Here is a 21276-nt window from a genome sequence, read left to right as displayed (position 1 = left end):
TGGGGAACGGCCACCCCCACGCCGAAACGACAGCCACAAAGCACCGCTTATTAAAAGCTCTGGGCTTATTACAATGGATAACCTTTATTTACTTTCATTATACTATTAAACAACAAGAGACTATTAATTTCTCCCACCAAACTACAAGTCGGACCCATAAAGCAAAAAGCAGTCGCCCTAATTGAGTTCATTTTAATTTCTCTCCAATCGGGGCGAATTACGCAGGTGATAAATCAGTGGGACAGGCCTCACCTCCAGAAGAGGGCCTAATTTGCAGCTAATTACAAAACTGATTTCTACTGGAAGATCAATACCAAAACGAATTGGAAATGACTTGCAATCACAAAGAGCGTCAGGGAGAGTATTAAAAGGGTCGGACTAAAAAAGAGGGCAAGTAAGGAGGGGAGGAAAAAAAAAGAAAAAAAGGGGGGAAAAAGAGGCCAGGAGCAGTCTAGAAAAATCAGGTTTAATTTAATGCAATATTAATCAGAAGCACTTTCCCTTCACGGGCGCCTCACCATTTTTTTTTTCTCTCCTTCCTCTGGAAAATGTGGCCCTATTAGCCAGTGTCTGGGTTCTGTAGCGGGGCATTAAAAAGCCATTCTGGAGATGCAAAACGCAATGGATTCACCCCTCCCACACTTCTGCTAGCCATTTGGTCATCCCTTTCAGACCCATCTTTTCAGGGTTTTTTTTTTCCCCCTTCTGCCCTTTATCTGCATGATAAAAACGTCTGTTTGGCGTCTGAGGCCTCCGAGAATAGAGGAAAACATCCGACATTGTGCCAGTGAACAGTTGTAGCAGACAATTAGAGTTTATCGGTGATAGTGGCAGACAAGAGCGGGGTCACGGGCGTCCCCCCCTGTGGGAGCGCGGCCCACTGAGCCACTCAGCCTCACACTGGGCTTTGGACAAACATTGTCAACACTCAGACTCCGGAAGTCTCGTCTCATTAAAGGAAAACCCTGCTAACATCTGCCGCGAGTGTCTTTTTAGAGGAGTCACAAAAGGAAACACGAGGATGAGAGATGAGCTGAGGAGAGTTTTCATTAAAGGGTCAGTTCACCCAAATGACAAAAAAACCGACACATTTGGTTGCATTTGCTGAGATTTCGTTAAGCGCAGGCCTCCGCTGCGTTTGTGCTCAATTGAACATTCTTCTTTGAAAAAGAAAAGACACGTCCAGAAAACAATGTCCCAGTTAATCTGGATAATCCACAGATTTGGCTGTGTGAGGTTTTTAGTGGAAATACTTTCCACTAAAGAAAACAGTCCCGAGGAAAAAAACTGATTTCTGTTGATCGTGCAGAAAAATCAGGGCATTGTTTCTGGATAAACTTTTTGGCAAGAACTGGAATTTGATCCTCCTTAGCGTCAATCTCAACTCCCGTAAATTATCATCAAACGCCTGATTAGATCAGCAATCTTAGTTACTTATTTTTTAATCAGATATCTTCTGATTTAAATCACAATTCTGACAATTTTAGACTTTTGGGGGGTTTAAGCTGAGTTTAGAACCATAAGAATAGACACATTTCATTTCAATAGACACAAAAGTTAAAATTAGTAATGGTGTTGGTACTCAGGTAACCTGGCACCAGTATCAAACATATCCAAACAATAGCAATCCTGCCACTGAGCTTTTGAAATTTAAACGTTTAATGTTTTCTGTAGATAAAAGAAGCACAAACGCACAAATTCCACCTCTGTCTCACTTTTGTTAAAGTAAGGTTGAAATGGAAGTTACACAAGCAGAACTCTTAAAACTCTCATCGCTACTGCTGTGATTTGAACTTGTCCTTTAAGACGACATCTTAGCGCACACAAGAAGCAACATCTCAGCTAATCGGTCACAAAAAAAGTGCAAGTCCTACAAGCGACTCCATTCAGAGATAAGAAGTTATGAAATTTAAAGGTGGTTAAGTCTCCAAATTAAAAGCAAAAGGCAAACGAAAAAAGAAAAGGAGAAAAAAAAAGGTGAATGGTGTCTCTCAAACAGGGCCACATGGTGTGCCTGTAACAAAGCAGAACTGCTTTCTCCCTTGGCTGATCAGGGGTAGGACTGCAGTCAAGCACAAAGGGCCAGCTGACGCCTTGGCTTTTCACTCATCTCAAAATCCCACTTCCTCTCAGACAATACCAAAATACATTCATGATATGCTTGAACTGCCACCCTGCAGCTTGAACACACACACACAACACACACACACTCACACACACACACACAATGCTCTCATACAAATTTATACTCGCACAGGCCTGTGTGGAGCGCTTAATGGAGGAGGAGAAGGGAGGATTTCCATCTAGGTATTGTTTGGTTGTGTAATGATTCAACTGTCCTTTTCCCAGGCTAATGAGTACTCGCTCCCTGCCCTGAATTCCAGCCTGGACGAAGTCAAGCCCAGTTTATCCTCTAGCGCCAACCCAGACCTGGGCCCCAGTGTGTCGCAAAGCTACCCTGTAGGTAAGATCAAGTGCCATACAGTACGCCTTTATGCTGCCGAGCCACAGCTTCAGCTGAGAAGAAAAAAAAAGAGAGAGAAAGAAAAGAAAAAAAAAAAACGATGCTTGTGCAATTGACAACAAAGAAAGAATGAAATGTGTGAAAATAAAAGCAAAACCCAAAAAGTTAAGTGTCAAGACTTTTTTAATACCATTTCACTCTGAGCTGAAAAGGTGGTAACGATGATGCGATAAAAGCTTAGCAGCTGTCCTCCGTCTGGTCTTTTTTTTTTTTCTTTTTCTTTTTGCTGAGCGAGCAGGGGCGTGAGCTGTTCAGTCACCGCCCGGACAAGGACCTTTGGGTGTCAGCACATCAGAACTATGACTGTGTATCAGAGCAAGGTCTCATGAAAGAAAAAAAGAAAAGAAAAGAAAAAAAAAAAAAGAGGCCACCATGCAGGACCGACTGCTTGTTGGCTGCTGCTGTGTTGCTCCTGTGATTTGTTCGCCGCGAGACAGTTTGTGTGTCTCCAAAGCACGAGTAATGTGCCTCGGTAAATACGCTCTGGCATTTCTGCCGCCTGACTCTAACACCATGATCATTTATTTCACCCTCCCTATCTCTTCCTCTCTCTCTCTCTCTCTCTCTCTCTCTCTCTCTCTCTCTCTCTCTCTCTCCTCCCTCCTCTCCTTGTCACAGTTAATGACTGCCTGGCTAATTGAAATATTGTTTCGTTGTTGCTGTGTTATTACCAAGAAGAAGGTTAAGTTTACTGAAAGTTTACGATGACTGTCGGGGGCCTGAGATTAATATACAGAGCTTTTATTAAAATTCATATAATTATGCAGCAGCCATCAAAGGCAACGAGTTCTGCGCGGGGGAGGACAGGGTGATTGAAAATTGCAGCAGCCCCCACCACCACCACCACCACCATCAGCAGCAGCAGCACCACCACCACCCTCTTCTCAAATGATAGCCGAGCAGCCTTATGAGAAAAGAAAGGGCCCTTTTCTCATTAATATGTGGGAGGTAGATTTCCCCTGTAAGGCAGGCCTCCTGAGAAGAAAGGTGTGTGTTTGTCCTTTGTGCACTGATGGCCTCTGTAAAAAGCAGGTCTGGCTCTGCAGGCGGCTTTGTTTGCACCTGGGATACTTTAGATGGTCTCCGCGGAGAGGGTCTCCTTACTGGTTTACAGGTGCAAAGAGACATGTAGGGGAAGAAAGATGGGATTGTATGCATATCAGTGTGTGTGTGTGTGTGTGTGTGTGTGTGTGCGTGTGTGAAACTTTGCTTTTTTGTGTCAGTTAAAAAGTTCAGTCCATGCCCTTTTCTGAAGGCAGAAAAATAAAGCATAAAGAGGTCAAAGTAATAGAGAAACGTCTCCATCGATTAGTAAGTAAGTATACAAAAGCGTTCATACTGCTACTCAGGTAACTTTTCAAACAATAATGAACTCTACCGAGGAGATTTGTTTTATCAAAGAGGCACTTTTGAGAATTCGAACATAGAATAATAGTAATACAGACTCAGAAACAGTTGGTTTTTTTCAATTATTAAATAAACACACCGTTCTCAGAGGACAATAAGGTCCCCAGAACACTGTTCGAAGCCAGACAGGTGGCGGGTCCACCACATATAAACAAAGAAAAGCAGTTGGAAATTGTGTTGTCTTTTAAGGTCAGTTTGTTTATTTGGTTTATCCAGTAATGAAAAAGAAGAGAGTTTGTTTATTCAGTGTGTTTAGACATAAAAGAAATGTAGACCTGGTTCTTCTTCCCTTAAAGTACATGGTGCACCTTTAAAATGTTCAATTGTTTGTGATAAATGACAAGAGACATATTATGCTTATTCATTATTTTATTTTGGGTTACTACAAGAATAGGTTTACACACTTTAATGCTCAAAAAACACATCAGTTTGCTCATACTGGAGCTCTGTATTCCCCCTCTGTCTGAAGCGTACCTGTCTCTTTGAGGCCCCCTCCCCTTCCTGAATACTATGTCTGCTCTGATTGGTCAGCTCACACAAGCCTGACCCAGCACCACTCACTGTGTCTCCGGTCAGCTATGTTGTGATTTTTAGCCTCCAGTTAGCTTCAATTCTGTGAATATAGGTATAAAATATGCACATCTATGACACGCTGACGTCATGATGTCACAAAGTCACAGAATTAAAGGGCGGGACAACTGATGAGGTGTTTCAGGAGGAGTGTTTTCAACTTTCAAGATATTTTACATGGACAAGAACAAATATAACAGACTGAAGGAAAGAAAAAAAGTAAAAAAGCAGAATAAGTCTCCTTTAAATCGGCACTGAAGCACAAATTCCACTCGCCTCTGTCAAAGATGGAGGTTTAAGAAGTGGAAATCTTAAAAATTGGCCACATGAAACCAACATTATCTACATTACCTGATACTACCAGCACAAAAAAATATTTTTCTTGTAATTTGGGTGAACTAGTCCTTTAAGGCGACGTGTAATCACACAGTTGAAGCAAAATTCGTTACAAAAAGTAAAAAAATAAATAAATAGAGAAATGGAACATACAGAGGTCAAACTAACGTAAAAACTTCCACTTGGTAATTAGTATTTAGTTAGCGGCTCCTCTGCTTGGTTTTCCCTCAGTGCCTATTATGTGATATTCAGGTGTGTGTGGTCTCTCTAATGGCTGAGTATTACAGTTTACTTGCCGGCGATAAGCCTACCAGAGGAATTTAAGCCATGCAAAAAGTAGTAAATTATCTGCAGTGTTTAGGCCGAGATCCAATTTCAAATTAATTGTGTCTTTACGGGGGGAAAGAACTGGAGATTATGTTCATCCTTAAAATGTTTTTTCGAACACCAATTAAAACGCCCGCAGTTATTGATCTTGTTGATTTTATGTGCCGGAATTTGCATAATCTATTAAAAATGAATGATTCATGAAGTGCTCATTGCCAGAGATCGGGATTCTCAGCGAAGTGAAAGACTTGAGAGATAGAAATCTTTTGTGTCCTCTGCTTATCCTATTAAGGCTCAAAAGTACCTGCAAAGCAGGCTCAAATAAGAAAGGGATTTAAGGGCATTGTGCACATCATCGAAATTCAGAGGCAAGAAGCCACTTCCATTAAAACGCTTTTTTTTCTCCCTCTCCCTCTCCTCCACATTAATGCTGTATTACCTGCTAAATAGTCCCTCTTACCCCATAAAAACACCAAAGGGTTCCATGAATATGTGGATAGGACAATTGCATATTGTGAGGTAATTTCTATTGTTGATATGGGAAGTAATTTCTTTGATGAATTCCCTTTCGAGAGATGGATTTCATCTTCAAGTGCTTCTTATTCTTGTTCAGTCGAAGCGCTTAAAATTCAAATAGTGTGAGCCGCGGGTGAATTTATGAATAGCGGAAGGAGGAGCTCTGAACTTTTTTTGTGTATTTTTGAGAAATAAATGGGGGAGATGGCCTCGATACGGCCAATTGTCCACTATTTCTATAGAGAGTTTCTGTATTTCCTGAAATTAGTCAGAGCCCACCTGTTTTTCTGGAGGGGGCTTCAGACTTAAGAGCCATCGTTTTTTCGGGGGGCTGGATTCCCCTGAGCACTCGGTGGGAGTTTTACACATCTCCGCTCAGTGACTGCATACTGAAGACTCTTTAAACATATTCCCTGCTGGGCCTGTTAATGGAGGCCTCGGAAGGCTTAAAGCCCCTTGTGTCAATGACACCTCTCCTCCTCGAGCGAGCTGCCACCGTACACCCCTTTATTATCACGTCTAAACAAAAAACTTCATTCGGCAAACACGGCTAACAATTAGGGTGAGTGAGTGCTCTCAGGCTGAACTACACAGAAAGTATCAAGACCCGCCGTTGTCCAGTGAGCAGCGAGCAAAGATCAGACAGCGAACCTGCCGTCAGTGATGTGTGGCCTTCGCCCGTCTCGCCACAGGGCCCCGCGCTCCGAAATTAATGCTTATTTCGTCTTCGCAAAAGCAAACTAACCTTTGAGCACACATTTGATAATGAATGACTTTCAGCTGGTGTTCGGGGAATTAAAGCAATTTGGCTCTCCAAACATTCTTTACTTAGTTGTAATTAATTAGGGTGCTGAGATTTTTTGGCTGGTGATAAATTGCCCCATTCTGCATATAGCCTAGAAAATGGAGGTCAAAGATTTTTGGTTGTTGTTGTAGCAAACATGAAGGTGTCCCTGTCATGCTAAATTTAATACTCTTGCAAGCAAAGGAGTCATTCGCAAACGACTTTGTCCCCGTGCCAAATGAAGAGAAGGTCACCCCTCGCTTTTCTGTTTGTGTTTTAAGAAACGGAGTTGATGCTAATGCAGAAGCGGAGCGCAACCTTTCTTGTCACGTTGTTGTGGGGGATCGGGATAAAACCAGAGAATCTTCTCCGAGTATAATCAGTTTCAACTGTGTGATGTCTTCAGTCGCTTAACAGTGACATTTGTTGTCAGTTTTGGCCTTTTAGTCGCACCTGCAAAAAAGCACATCACTCCAACGATCTTGTGTGTGAAAATCAGATATTTCAAGGCACTTTAAAACGCAGGAAGTGCTGCATTCCCAGCTCAGCAGCCACCATTTCGAGCCACTTCTCAAATTAAGACGGAAATCAACAGGCTTTTGTAACAGCAAACCAAAAAATCTTTGAATTGATTTTTGAAGGGAAGGAAAAAAAAAAAAAAAAAAGGAGGCCAGAGGAAAATAAATAGCTTGATTTGCTGGCGTTCAATCTAAGGGGACTGTCAGAGGAAGCAGACAATATAAAGAAGCCCATCTTTTAATGAGAATCTGGACACACATCTCTGTTGTAAAAAACAACAAAGGCTAGGAAGCAGCTAATGAGGCTATCATTGCTGTACAGAGAGTTCTCCGAACTGGCGCCTCTCTGAAAGAGGGCTTTAAAGCGGACATAAAGCAACAGTCACAGAGCTGCTGGCAGCCGCTGCCAACTGTATCCTGGAATATACAAAAACAGGATTCAAGAGAGGCTGAGGTTATTATTATCAGAGTCAACAAGTGATGAAAAGAAGCTGCGGATGGGGAGAGACTGGTGTTCACAGTTATTACTGCGTATAGAAAATGTATTCTCCACATCTCAGATCTTTTGCTATTAGTATATTTGCACTGATAGAATACGAATATACAGGAATTTCACTCGTCTGCTCCAAAAATATGAGCAAAAAAACCATGAAAATGTGTTTTAATGTTGATGTGCAAGGTTATAATGAGATTTGAAGTGGAATTAATTCTTCAAATTGGCACAAACGTTAATGGGCTTTCGTGTAGAGGGTGTCCATTTATGAAGGAATGCTGACACAAACAAAAAGTATCCGATCAATCACCCAATCTGAATCAAAACCACTGACGTTATATGTGTTATTTATTCATCGCCAGTTCTGTCATATCTTAAAGAAATTAAACTAGATGTTTCCCTTTGCTTCTGTATGTTTGCATATTAAAATAACGAGACATGACATGATGATTTCCACTATTCTTTTCCAAAAATTAGGCATGAAAACACGGGATTTTGTTGTTGCTATTTAAGGTTAGAATAAAGGTAAAAGTACCCAGTAAATGTTAAGTTGAAATTATTGATGCCCTGACCCAATACCCTGGATCGATATTGGATCTAATATTGATCAGTATCAACCCACATACAGTTAAATACAGTTTTTCAGTCATTCACTGATGTTATAAAACTGTAAAAATAACTATTTCTAGAACAATTTCATTAAAAATAGCAAAAACATGAATGGAGTTTGGTGTACGAGCATGTCCCCCCTGTAAAACAAACAAGAATCAGCACTGGGATCGAATCCAAATCAGTATTTGAAGAGGAAAAGTAGATGAATAAGTGTTATTTGCTCTTCCCGGTATTCCTAGTTTCGCCGTATCTCAGAGAAAGAAAATTTAACGAGATGTTTCCCTCGTAAGGTAACGGCAGAGATCCTGAGCTCATTATGTATTTCATCTCTCCGAAGCGGGGTAATGAAGAGATAAGGGTATTTACTTTTATTAAACATGTACTACTGCTGTAGCTGCTGCAATAATAATGAAGAAAAGATTGGGTCAGTGTTTGCCGAGACAGTTAGACAATACGCGCTCATGCACACACACTCGCACACACACAATGGCCTCACCCCCTGCCGGACCCCCCACCTACAGTACTCCCACGGCTCCCTTTGACTTATGTGCACTGGCTTGTGGCTAACTAATTCTTATTATAAATGAAAGGTCCGGCATGACCTCACTCTTCTCTGTAAAGCTCTTTAACTCGGCAGCCCTCAAGTCTGCAGCGCTTTAACCAAAAGACACATCTCGCCAGGCCTCGTACAATACAGCCATCAGAGCCGAGACCCGCGGATAATAGAGAGCAGCTGTTCGACATGAGACTGAATCGTTTTCTTTATCGTACGATGATCTGAAATGGAGAAATTCTTTCTTTATCGGATGTGTTTTTTGGGGGGGATATAAGACATACTGTTGTATTTTTATTATGATACAGGCACATTTTTCAGATACAGAAGTGTAAAACATGTCTGGATAGAATTTGTTGTAATCGAGGTATTCGTATGAATCCATTACACAGAATGGCCTCTTTGGATGTATATAGTTCATCTTCTGTTAATATGATCTGTATGTAAGATTTAAAATCAGACACAGTCTCGCGACAACATCCTTAAAAACAAGTGCTGTTGCTGTAATTCAGTTTTTTTGGATGTTTTTTTTTTTTGTTGATGATTTCGCTGTGCAACTTGAATGGTACACGATAGAGCGCATACCTCCGCCAAGGCCCAACAGTCCACTTTAATTCAATCAAGCCTAATCAGATAACGAACTTGACATATCGAGGATCTGTATCTTGTTGTACTCACTCATTCAGACCAGTTCACATCAAGGTCCATTGCATTATTGTCAGAGAAATTAACGAAAATGTAGAAAAATGTACTTTCTTGCAACGTTAAAGGAGGTGAGGTCCTGTTACATGGATCTGCACCAAACATTGATGGGCTCTATTCTGGGCTCAGACCCATCCTGCATCCAAGTTTTGTGGAAATCTGTTCAGTAGTTTTCGTGTAAACCTGCTGACAAACCAACCAACCCACCAAGAAATGGAAAGATTGAAACCATGAACTACATGGCGGTTGATATTCCCTGTGATGTTTTTACCCTCACATCTGTGTCCATGTATAATCTATGTAGGTAGAATATATAGAAGGCCACATCTGTCTCTCTTGTGTTGCATCTTTATATATCTCCGCTATATTTACAAAAAAACAAGGCTTGCATCCATCCATTACCTCCCCACATTAAGAAAAAGCAATAAATGGCCTCCATGACTCCTTCTTCCCCCACTTCCTCCTCCTCCTCCTCCTCCTCCTCCTCCTCCTCCTCCTCCTCCTTCTGGCAGGCCTGAGTCCTGTGGACCTCCAGGCCTGCCACCAGATTCACCAGCCGTTTCACTCCCCGGCCCCCCGCGCCCCTCCCCCCCTGCAGCCAGTATGCCTGCCAGCCTGTAGTAGCAGGTTCTTCAATACCCAGAGGGCTCATACGCTCAGCCCTCAGTTCAACGAATACATTGCTCATGATATTAATATTTGCGCGTGGTTTATGCTCTCATTAGCAGATTCCATTTTTGATATTCAGACAGATAAATGTGTTTTGTTCTTTGGGAGTTCAAGTCTTGCGGTATTATCAGTTTGAAGCGAAACATATTTGAAGGATTTTGCAGATTTTTGTTCTATTCTCTGATATTTTTCTTTGCATATCACAAAGGTGTGGCAAACATTCTAGATGGAGGTATTTAAGTGAGGTAACGCTGGATGCTACATTCATTTTCCGTTATTTGAACAGATATAAGTTTAACTTGATACAAATCTTCTTTTTCAAGAGATATCTGGCCAAATACAAACAACATGAACAGACTGAGATGAAAAGTATGTAGACAAAATTGAAATAGGTAGAATAAACAGGTACAATTACAAAGTGTAGGAATGATGTATTTAAAAGAGGTCGCATTGATCATCTTGATCTGGTTATGTATGTGGATAAAAATAGAAAATACTGTCTGTAATGATGTTCAAAGATGCAGAAAGTATTTAAAATCAACGAGCCTGAGAAAGCAAAAGCTCCACCGGGCGTTGAATTCACTTTATTTTAGATCATTTTATTAAAATCTCTTCCCTCCTGTGGTTGGGAGCCGCTCTGTTTCCTTGGACAACAGTTGTGTTGCTGTGTTTTAGTGGATTCACCCAGTGCTTCCTCATTAAAGCTCCACTGCGAGATGATTTTTCCCTCCGAGTCCAAGTGGCCCTCACAGATGACAACATAGAAGGGGCCTCTCCTGCCCCGGCCCCTACGCAGATTGGGGTTACGTGCCGTTGTCCAAACGTCCTGGTGGCTTTTCGAGGACGACCCAACCGTCACTCTCAATTACAGAGCTGAATATCTGCAGCCGGACGGGTGATGCTTCGCAGAGGGGCCAGTGTCCTCCGACTTCAGAGGGGAAAGAGAGAGAGGAGCCTTATGGGAGTCAGTAAAGGCTGCCATATTTGGACAAGTGTGAACTGCGTAATGAGGAGACATATTTATGCGAGCGGTTTTCAGTGCAGCTGCTGTTGTGCTGCATTGTTTTTGGTGACTGGTGGTTTCTGGTGTTTAGTACCAGGTTGAAATGACAACACAGTCTTTGAAATGTTTGACCTGAACTACAGCGAGTCGTTGTGCTAACTGTGTTCTGCGGCGGTGACGAGTCATCATGTGCATAGTAACATAATTGTGTCTCGTAAACGTGGTTAAGTGGCTGCGTTATATAACCGCAGTAACTGATTTGCACTGTGTGAACTCAAAGCTTAGACAAAAAGTAACTACGCACATTTACTCAAGTAGAGTTTTGAGGTACTTCTTCTTGAATTCATCATTTTTCTTTAATGGTGAAAGCAGTCATAGATATTAAAGACAATACAGCTATTAGCAGTTAGCTGTTATATGCTATGCTGCCCCCTACATGTTTGGAGTGCCACAACAAACATTTGGCCAATTCTTACATATTGCACCTTTTTTTGTATGTATACTGTAAAAAGAAGTTCTGCTGCCATTTCTCATCTTTGTCAAGTGTTTCACAAGCACATTTTAGGGATCGCTGCAAACAATGTGCGCTTATCTGCACATGTATCGATATTGGAATAATTTCAGTATTGGCATTGGCCCCAAAGATCTGTGTATCAGTTGGATTCTGGTTGTAATATCACAGTGGGTCGATACATAGCTAAGAATACTCTGAATTCTAACAGTCTGAATGCATGATGAGTAGTCTTCATCTATACTTGATTGATTGCAGGACCTGTACTTGTAATATTGATTTTTTTTTTTTGCAGTGCTGTGTTACAGTTTTACTGCAGGATCTGAATACTTCTTCCACAACATCATACTTGATAATTGACTATTTCTAGTAATTTACATGAATTAATCACTTTTTTTACTGGCCATATGTGATCGGATTGTAACCCAATTTAAAAAGACCTTCTCTGTCTCTCTCGTTTGCCTTCACAAGCCTGTAGATGTTTCGTTTAAGTTGTTTAATGCAGCCGGACTGTGGATTTCTCAGGAAGGACTCTAGCAACAGTTAGTCCCCCGTAACATGAAATCAATGTCCAGTTCTGAATCAGCAAAAGAGCCAAAAATGTTGTTTTTCCACATGTCACGAATATAAACTGATCTACTGACGTTGTGTTTTTTGTTTTGTGTCATTCCGTGTCTCCAGGTCGAGATATGGCCAACACAACCTTACCTGGGTATCCCCCTCACGTTCCCCCCACAGGCCAGGGCAGCTACCCGACCTCCACGCTCGCTGGAATGGTTCCTGGTGAGTGAGAGACGACGCCGTCACCGCTTCACATTGTCATTACGGTCTGCCTAACAGGTGGCGTCGGCCCTCAGAACAAACAGGTGTAGGAGCTACAGCAGCAGAGGGAAGAGAGTTAAGCGGCGAATTACGCAGAGAGGCGATAAATATTGACCTGCAGAGTACGAGGCGCACACTTCCTTATATTAGCTCTGTGTGTATGATTGGATTAGACAGGCCGAATAAGTGATCAGAGACAGGGGAGAGGACGGTCGCTCTCCCTTCCTTTCCTGCCTTACCCCTCGTGCCTTATTGGCTCATTATCTCCCCGCGTGGCCGTTTGCACCGGGGCGTCGATAAACAGCCCTCCCCAGCCTCTGAGCTCCGGAGCATATCCCTTTTACCCTCCTCTACTTAACCTGCAGTTCAGGTTCACAGCAAACAGTTAAGGGTCAAAAGGCAGAGGCATGGGAGCCCGGTAAATATTCAAATCGCTGTCTCTCTGAGGAGATCGGGCTTGTGTTTCACTGCCAGAAACAGAGCAGGGATGCAGCATCGGTGCTGGGCTTTTATACACTTCTCCAGCTTCCAGCATCACCGCGCAGGTTTTCAGCAAAACACAGCCGGCATTTTGCTTTAATGTGATTAAACCACATGGATGGGGGGGTGGGGGGAAGCAGTGGAGTGTGTCCTGTGTTAGCATATCATTTACCAATCACACAGCCCCATCACAGGCTCTGGCTGCGCCTCTGTTTCGCCTTTATGAAGGACTGCCATGACGTGTTCGTTATCACCTCGGCCGAGAAGGTTATAGTAAATGACCCATTTATTTCTGTCTGTTTGTTAGTGGCTAATCTCAAAAAAGGACGTGTTTCATCGAAGCTTTAAAATTATGTCAGGGAACAAGCCGAGGGAACATAGAAATTTAAAGGATTTCTTCAAGGGTCAGTTAGCAAAAATGACAAAGATACATATTTCTTCTTACCTCTAGTTTGCAGCGCAGAAAGTTGTGTCTTTACAGATTTTTTTTCTGCCACATCAGTACATTTAAGGTGAATTTGATTTGTTAGTGGTGTGCAAAGCACTGAAAGGGTTTGTTTTTGTATATGATTTGGGTGAATTGACCCCTTAAAATACAAAAAATGTCATAATTTCAGCTATTTTCAGCTATATTTCTGTTATGTTTCTCTCCCACGGTGCTTTGTAACTATGTGAACTTGGAAGTTAGGTGACGGAGTAAGGAATAGGCGTTTAAGGGGTTTCTTGAAATGTTCGTTTTGACAAAGACACGTAATTCTTCCTGGGTGAAATGACCCCAAGCTGAAGCCATTTCAATCATCTTTGCCATTTTCCCATTAACTACCACTGCTATTTGAATAATAATTCTAACACAAGTATCCCATGATGCTCTGTAACTATTTGTATTTTGATGCAAACGTTCCCATTTACAAAAAATTAATAAGATTAGCCTTTCAATCCAAATAAACCTGGCAAACAGCAGGCGAGTGGTCGTTGCATGCTTGCTATATTTTCTCCACCTGCTTCTGTTATGAAAAGCTATTTGAAACAAATAAGAGAGACTTTCCCCCCCTTTTGATGTATTTCTGCAAAAGTACATTTAACAGCTCCCAGTAAAACAAAAAAAAAAGGTGAGGGGAGATGCAGTAGCACCCCCTGGCAGCGCAGTCCAGATTTACTTTTGGGTTTTGACTAATAAAACTGTTAAATCATGTCGGTGGGGAAAAAATGCCAAGTCAAACACACTTTTACTTTCCATTCGTTCTTATGTGGCACAAAGAAAAAGATGACGGCCTTAATCCCATGGCTTGTGGTTTTGTGTTACAACCCATTCATCCTATACACAACCGCTAAGATTTAGTGACAGGCGCAAAACACTGTTAAAGCAAAGCCATTTCTCACCAGCTTCATATAAAATCTCGCCTTTATTGTCTCGTAAAGGGAAAGAAACGTGTTGAACCAACAGCAGTGCTCACTGACATGCTCCAAGTTACTTCCCCAGCAATGAAATTCTGTCATACCAAACACCAGAGAGAGCTCGGACCGGAGAGGGGGCTGGGTGGGGGTTCAGATTGGAGATGTTAAAAAAATTCCCCCCCAAGAAAAGGCTGCAGGATTTATTGCAGCATATCAAAAATGTATGCATGAAACAGTTTATTACCACTCTGTATTTATTAGGCCGGTTTGGAATATACTGGGGGAAGAAGAATGGGCAGATATCCATAAATGGGACAGGGAAAGCTGCCTTCAGTGTCACATCCTGTATTGTTCAGTGTTGCATAACTTAAGTGAAATGAAAAAGAAATAAATTACTTGCTTGACTGGTCGCACAACGATGACTATCATTTTCCCCCCTCAAATTGCATCCTGTTTTGAATGACGAGAAATGACTGCATGTGAAGGGCTAATGGTTTGACGCATTGAAATGCTAATTGATTTGTTGTTTTGTTTTGCAGGGAGCGAGTTTTCGGGGAACCCCTACAGTCATCCACAGTACACAACCTACAATGAAGCCTGGCGATTCAGCAACCCAGCATTACTAAGTGAGTAGAGAGTGAGGGATGGGATGAGGACGATTAATGGACCGTTAGCGAGAAAGAAAAAAAAAAAACCTCCCCCTGAATGGGCAAAATGTAAAAAAAAACAGTAGCCTCAGCAACCGTTTATCTGCTCTATCCGGAGCTGCAATCGTTAGCACGCCCTGCTGATTAGCTTACTCTTTACAGCAGTAACTAAGCTTTACTTTTAAAGTCAGGGGCACATTATATGGGGTTAAAGGTTACCAAAAAAGAGATTGAAGGAGAAATGTTTTGACTCGCAGACCCAATGTGTGAAAGCTGTTTTTAAATGCTAACAGGGTTGAGGTTAATGTTAGCAGATTGGGGATTTTAATTAACATTTAGCCTCCTAACACAACCGTAAGCCTACTGAAAGAATTTGCTCTTGAAATTTTTTAAAACATACTATTTGAAAACACAAAAAATGTTATCTAAGGCAATTAAGTTTATATTGGAACAATATTTGTATTACTTTTTGCTATGATTTGGTTAAATAATTCTGCTGCCAGACTGCAATACAAGAACAATGCTATTTCTTTATTGTCTTCAGTGGGTGAGGATGCTAAATTCTAATATGTAGCCCAGCTTTTGTCTCCTTTAGCAGATTACAACAATGAGTCAGGTTGAAACTTTAGAAACTCGGCTACAGTCGGCATTTTCAGCCAAGTCATGGAACTATTGTTAGCTTAATTAGCTAATTAGCTTTGCTCTGTCAATTTTAAAGTAAAAAACAGAGGCTACCATTTTTAATATGTGTGTTAGCTAAGCATCCAAACAGCTTTATATTAGAAAAGAATATTACTTCTCATATTAGGCCAAATAGCTAGTTGCACTGCAATACAAGAACAATGCTATTTCTTAATATCAGTGTCTTAAACTGGTTAGGATGCTTACAAGCTAACGTTTTGTGTCCTAGCTTTAGTTTTGGCAGGACATCATGTATGTAGCGCATATTCAAGACCCCTTTTACAAGATTATGACAATGACTAAGCTGGAAACGTTATAAACACACACAGTCATAACATTAGCCCAATTGGCTAGCTAGCTACTGCTGACAAAACCGCCTGGGAAAGTTGGCATTTTAACCTGTAAAATTGCTCGAAATGGGAAACACTTTTGTCTGTAATCAAGGACCTACAGTTTAAAAAAAATATTACAAAAATTCAAGCACTGAGGCTAACAGAAAGATTGAGAGGCATAGCATCAATGGTGCATGTCATTGTTCTAACTACACGTTATTCGGAAACCCCACTGGTCCGTAAAATGTCTAATTTGACCGAAAGCCCGAAAACAAAAGGTCATTGCGCAGGGCCGTTCACAAGGCTGTCTTCCTGGCCTTGTACCAAACAACGTACCCTTACCCTAACAAGGCGCTAAGAAAGTAAGGGCGAAAAAAAACTCCAGTGAGAGTGTGTTTTTCGGATCAGCAGGCCTTCGAAGAAATGGGCTTTTGTTTTCATGATAACAGGCTGTCGGACAAATTGGGTTTCGGTCCACTGAGACATTTTATGGACTATTTGGGTTTCAGAATAAGGGGGCGTCGGAACAATGGGCACTTCCTGCAACAGTGATAAAGCGGGCGGGACGGCAATGGACGGTTACCTGAAAGATTTTAAGCGAGAGGGATTTAAAGCATGGAATAATGTTTTCAACAAAAGCTCAACAATTAAACTATTATTATTGCTATGTTGTTGTTTCAAATGGTTCGTTCTTCTGTTAACTTTCAGGTTCCCCTTATTATTATAGTGCCGCATCGAGAGGCTCCGCCCCTCCCACTGCTGCCACTGCCTATGACCGTCACTAGTTACCATGGAAACCAAATCAACCTGCAGGACCATGGCCTTAGCCTCCATATTGCCCCGGTGTGAGCAGCATGGTCCACTGGACACTGAGCAACTGCGCATAAAATGTTCCCGGCTCACACAATGAGAAACGGGATATTTTGGGGGGATTCCGGACGACTTCTCTCCTTTCTCTCTCTCTCTCCTTGCAGCTTTTTTTTTTTTTTTTTTTTTTTTTTGGACACTTAAAGCCAAAAAAAAAAAATTATATCTACAAGACATCACCAGAGACACTGAAAGACACTACACACACACGATGAAAACTGTGGCTAATTGTGGTGGTTTTAAAAAGAAAAAAAAAAGAAGACTGAAAACAATATCAGAATTTATTTTCCCCCTTGTAGCAGTTGTCACGGTTTCATCCCATCATGGATCAATACTGTACATTCCTTTTTCCTGACGGCTCTCAGCAGGGAACGCTGTCCGGAGCTTAAAATGTAGCAGCAGCCTTTTTTTTTTTTTTTTTTTTCCTCTTTCCATTCGTCTCCCTTTCCCGATTCAGATGGCAGCGCAGTGAGATCAGAGGGAGATTAGCGGCAGCACATGCAGGCTGTGGCAGGCTAATGTTGTTGTTTTGTTGTTTTTTTTGTTGTTTTTTTTGTTGTTGTTTTTTTTTCCATCTGAACAGTCACCGACCAAACATCCAGCATGAGAAAAAAATCGATCGCTTTTGATGCCATGAGAAGATTAGGACATGTTCTCTGTGATACACAATCAAGATGTAAAAAAAAAAAAAAAAAGAAAAAAAAAAGAAAATGAAATAAATAAAGAGACATCTGTTTGAAAAAAAAATAGAGGGAGCCATGACAATATATCACCATGGCCTGACTATTTGCAAGATTTCAAGGAACTAGTAAATATATTCTTAAAATGATTTTTTTATTTCATTTTTTTATAATTCGTAACAACTGAACTGCAGACTGCTTGGCTAGTGTTTTACTACTTCTTATTTGTCAGGATACAAGAGGTCATCAGGCAGAACCTGTCTGTGTTTTCTTTTTGTTTTTTTGTGTTCATTTTTGCACTATTTTTGGAGGTTTGCAAACACTGGAGCGTTATTATGCAGCAAAACGACGATGCATATTTGCTTTATTTCATGAAACTTTTACGACTGTAAAATCTAATAAGTCTCAGTCTGAACAGGCACTTACAGTTTGACGGTTCTTTTTCCCCCTGTAATCCGAGGCCCCCCCATCTCGTCACCGCCTTGACGTGCACTACTATGTTCTCACAGCTTACATTTTTATTTAAGTTGATTAAGTCTTTGGCATTCAACCACTGAAAAAAAAAGGATATAACAGCCATCCCGAGTCAAACCAGTGTCATCATTTGTCTAGTCTGATTGCCAGGGGCGTCCGGAATCACTCTGATTGGTTGATTCCGGCGATGCCAATTAACGTCAAAAAGCAGGGCGACGATTTCTAGCTAAATGCCTTAAACATGTTCCCTCCTTACTTCAGCTCCCTCACATGTTTCAGGCCCGAGTTATTTCTTTGAATCAAGCTGGAATGATGGTTTTCTTCATCTGTCAAGTGAATGTATTTGCATTTGCCAAAGACTTAGTTCTTGTTAATGTTTATTTTACAGGCCGACCTATATGCATCATGAGAGCAGTATTATTATTATTATTATTATTATTATTATTATTATTATTAGGAGAAAAAAAACACGTTGTTCATGAGGAAAAAGTATATGTATAAATTCTATGCAGTGCAGAGATGGTCATCATATGCATATTCAGCTGTAAACCTAAAGGTAGGTGGAGTTTATTTAATTGTTCTGTTATTTACAAAAAAATTGTTCATTTTCTAGAAGGAATTTTTTGTGTGTGATGTGAAGACACTTCTCTGTAAATACAGTAAGAAAAAATGTCTTTCATGTTCATGGGTATTATCACTTTCATTATGCTGGTCTCACTTGTACGATAATAAAAAAAGTGTCTGAAATCTTTTACGCAAAAAGAAAACCACATGGTGTTTTTGAGTATCCGGAGCAAAGTCGATAAATCGATTAATCAATAGATGAAGGGGGGAATTGCCAGAATCTCTGATGATTAATGCATCATTCTAGCGATTTATTAGGGAAAAAATCCAAATCTGTGTTGTTTTCATCATTTTAAATTCAAAATCTTTCTTTTGGATTGTTCCTCAGCTTCCTCATAAGAACCAGTATTTGTGGCTCCAACTTGGAAACAAATACTTTAATCTTAAAGTCCTTTTTTTTCTAAATTCAAGCCCTTGAAATGCACGATAAGCTTGATTAAAGTGGTGTTGAGTTGAGTTCAGGGGGAACACTATTTTAATCCTCTGGTATACAAACACTTAATAAATAGTTGAAGGTAATTGAGTTCATGTACACACGTACTGTGCTGTATCAAGCACAGGTATTTGTACGTAACGCGAGTATTACTGCTTCTACGTCTTGAAACTTCAGGGAAATATAAGTTTCTTGACACACGTTTGTATATCAAACTGTTACAGAGGATATAAAATAGCTAAAATTGGATTGATGCTGAGAAACATCAAAATGCCGCTTACAGGAAAAAACATGACAATTAGTCCCCGGTGTTTTGTTTTACGCCTCCTTACCTTATTTCCTCAGAAAAACAGTATACAAGTATTTTTAAATTGTTCCGAATGAGCAACAATTTGAGTGTTTGATCTCAAAGTACTTTTATATTGTGATATCACTTCATTTACTTAATTAATGGATCTGAACACTTCTTCCGCCGCTTGTAAAATACTCTATAATGTAGCTGCGAGCAAACATAATGACAGTTTTAATTGTTTCATGAATGTATTAGTCAATAAAATACAACCTGATCATCTGTAACAGGTGTTTAAACTGTTACAGATGCTTAAGTGAATGATCAATATCTTAACTGGGATCATATCCAATGAGCTGATTCTATCCCATTATGTTGAAATATTGATTTACTGTTTATATCAGCTAAAACTTCAGAGCTTGAAGGTTATTTTTCTAAATAGTAGACAAAAAGTCTTAACGTCAAGCTCCGCTTACTGGCTTTCAGCTGCATCTCGTGGTATTCAGCAGCAGATATAGTTTGCTCAGATGTTTTGAGTGTGTCAGTACTTATTAAGAAACACATTTAACATTTCAACTGTTCATTCACCCGTTAGAAATGCCTGATGGGAGAAGTTTCTAAAGTTTTGGGCATTTTTAAGTTTGTATTGTTTATTATTTTAAGAGAAATATTCGGTACATGGCCGTAAGAAGCCCTCATGTCAGGATGTGGTGTAGGAACTAAAAGATACTATAAATAAATAACACAGGAGACCAGTCCACAACAACATTAAGTATCAGAGGACTTTTGTCTTGAACATATAGGTCACAGAAGGAAGTCCCCATCCTCCAAACCACCTTTCAATCTATTGAACACAGGATATGATTAAATCTCTACCATTGCATGTGCCTGATCTTTTCAAATCTGGCGCTTTAGCTGTTTTCCAGCGCCTCAAAACAAATGTGGAGGCTGTTAATCACACCCACTGAAATAACCGAAAATAGGCCAAGCTAAGGAGTCAAATAAAAGAGATTGCTGAATCAAAATAAGAGCAGAACTTCCACAACTTTGACCCAGATTGGCCTCTTTAGTGTACAACGTGTTCAGCGTGTGAATAATTGACTCCACGTTTATATCCCGCTTACAAATGCCAAATAACAGGTGTTCAGCTCACAATTTATGTCTACAAATTTAGCTTTTTCTTTCTGGAAAGAAAAAAACACAATGAACTCTGGCAGCTCATGAAACTCTTTTGAGATGATGAATGTATTTTACTTTTCAGGTATAAAGATCACATGGTGCACAGGGTGGGATGGGGTGCGGTAGGTGGTGGGGGGCTACAGTGAGAATGCCTCTAAATGTTTTCTCCATGATTTGGATCAGTGAGCAGCACATAAAGTGTTTAACCTCTCCTCGCTTTGTAAAGCTGAATTAATTTTTTTCCGAGCAGTGTGCCTGAATTCAATTTGTGCTAAGTTGCAGGGGAGAGATTTATGCATGAAATCCCTCTTAGAGCTTATTTTCACTCTTTTCTTCGCTCCGTAATCCCTCCGCCAACCGCCGCCTTGTATGACTTAGTTATATCATTATTGATTTACAACAAGTTGGACACTGTCCTGATTAGCGCGGCCTGCGATTTGCAAAAAGGATTTTGGAGGGGCTGCGGGGAGTGCGCGATAAAAAGCTGCGTGTACATTTGAAATAAAAAACGATGTCGGACAGAATGGGAATACAGTCGTTGAGCTTTTTCAGCTGTTAATTCAGACATTCGTTTTTTAATCTTGTTTTAATGGCAAAAGACTGAGTTTGACTCTCGCTTTCTGCATGGATAGCAGTGATATACTATTGAATTAAAATATTAGAGGTTTATAAAGTAGAATGGTCCACTTCTATCCCCTTTTATCGCACTCTTTGCTCCAAAATTCAACGTTGTCAAAGAAGAGAAAAATAAGCCCCTCTAAAACACGCTGTGCTGAGCTGTTCTTTTGGTGCACTCTGATGCCTCCGGGTCCACGAGGAGAGACCCCCTTTTTTCTTTTTTTTTGCTT

At 40.6% G+C, this 21276-nt stretch overlaps 1 protein-coding gene across 10 annotated transcripts in view; it reads left to right on the top strand.

The window, feature by feature from the left end:
* Positions 1–18657, top strand: part of pax2b (paired box 2b) — a 38444-nt gene extending 19787 nt beyond the window's left edge. For 4 of the 10 annotated variants that reach the window (XM_030401488.1, XM_030401485.1, XM_030401487.1 and 1 more), the window contains exons 7-10: positions 2350–2464; positions 12207–12308; positions 14762–14848; positions 16610–18657. In XM_030401488.1, the coding sequence (XP_030257348.1) occupies positions 2350–2464; positions 12207–12308; positions 14762–14848; positions 16610–16731 (426 nt within the window). In that variant the 3' untranslated portion in view covers positions 16732–18657. Of the gene's footprint in view, positions 1–2349; positions 2465–12206; positions 12309–14761; positions 14849–16590 lie in introns of all 10 variants that reach the window. The other 6 variants (XM_030401489.1, XM_030401493.1, XM_030401486.1 and 3 more) reach the window with 4 other exon arrangements.
* Positions 18658–21276: the final 2619 nt, after the last annotated feature.

The sequence above is a fragment of the Sparus aurata genome, chromosome 20 (assembly GCF_900880675.1).
Source record: "Sparus aurata chromosome 20, fSpaAur1.1, whole genome shotgun sequence".
Classification (NCBI taxonomy): Eukaryota; Metazoa; Chordata; class Actinopteri; order Spariformes; family Sparidae; genus Sparus; species Sparus aurata.
This window is presented reverse-complemented; position numbering and strand designations above follow the sequence as displayed.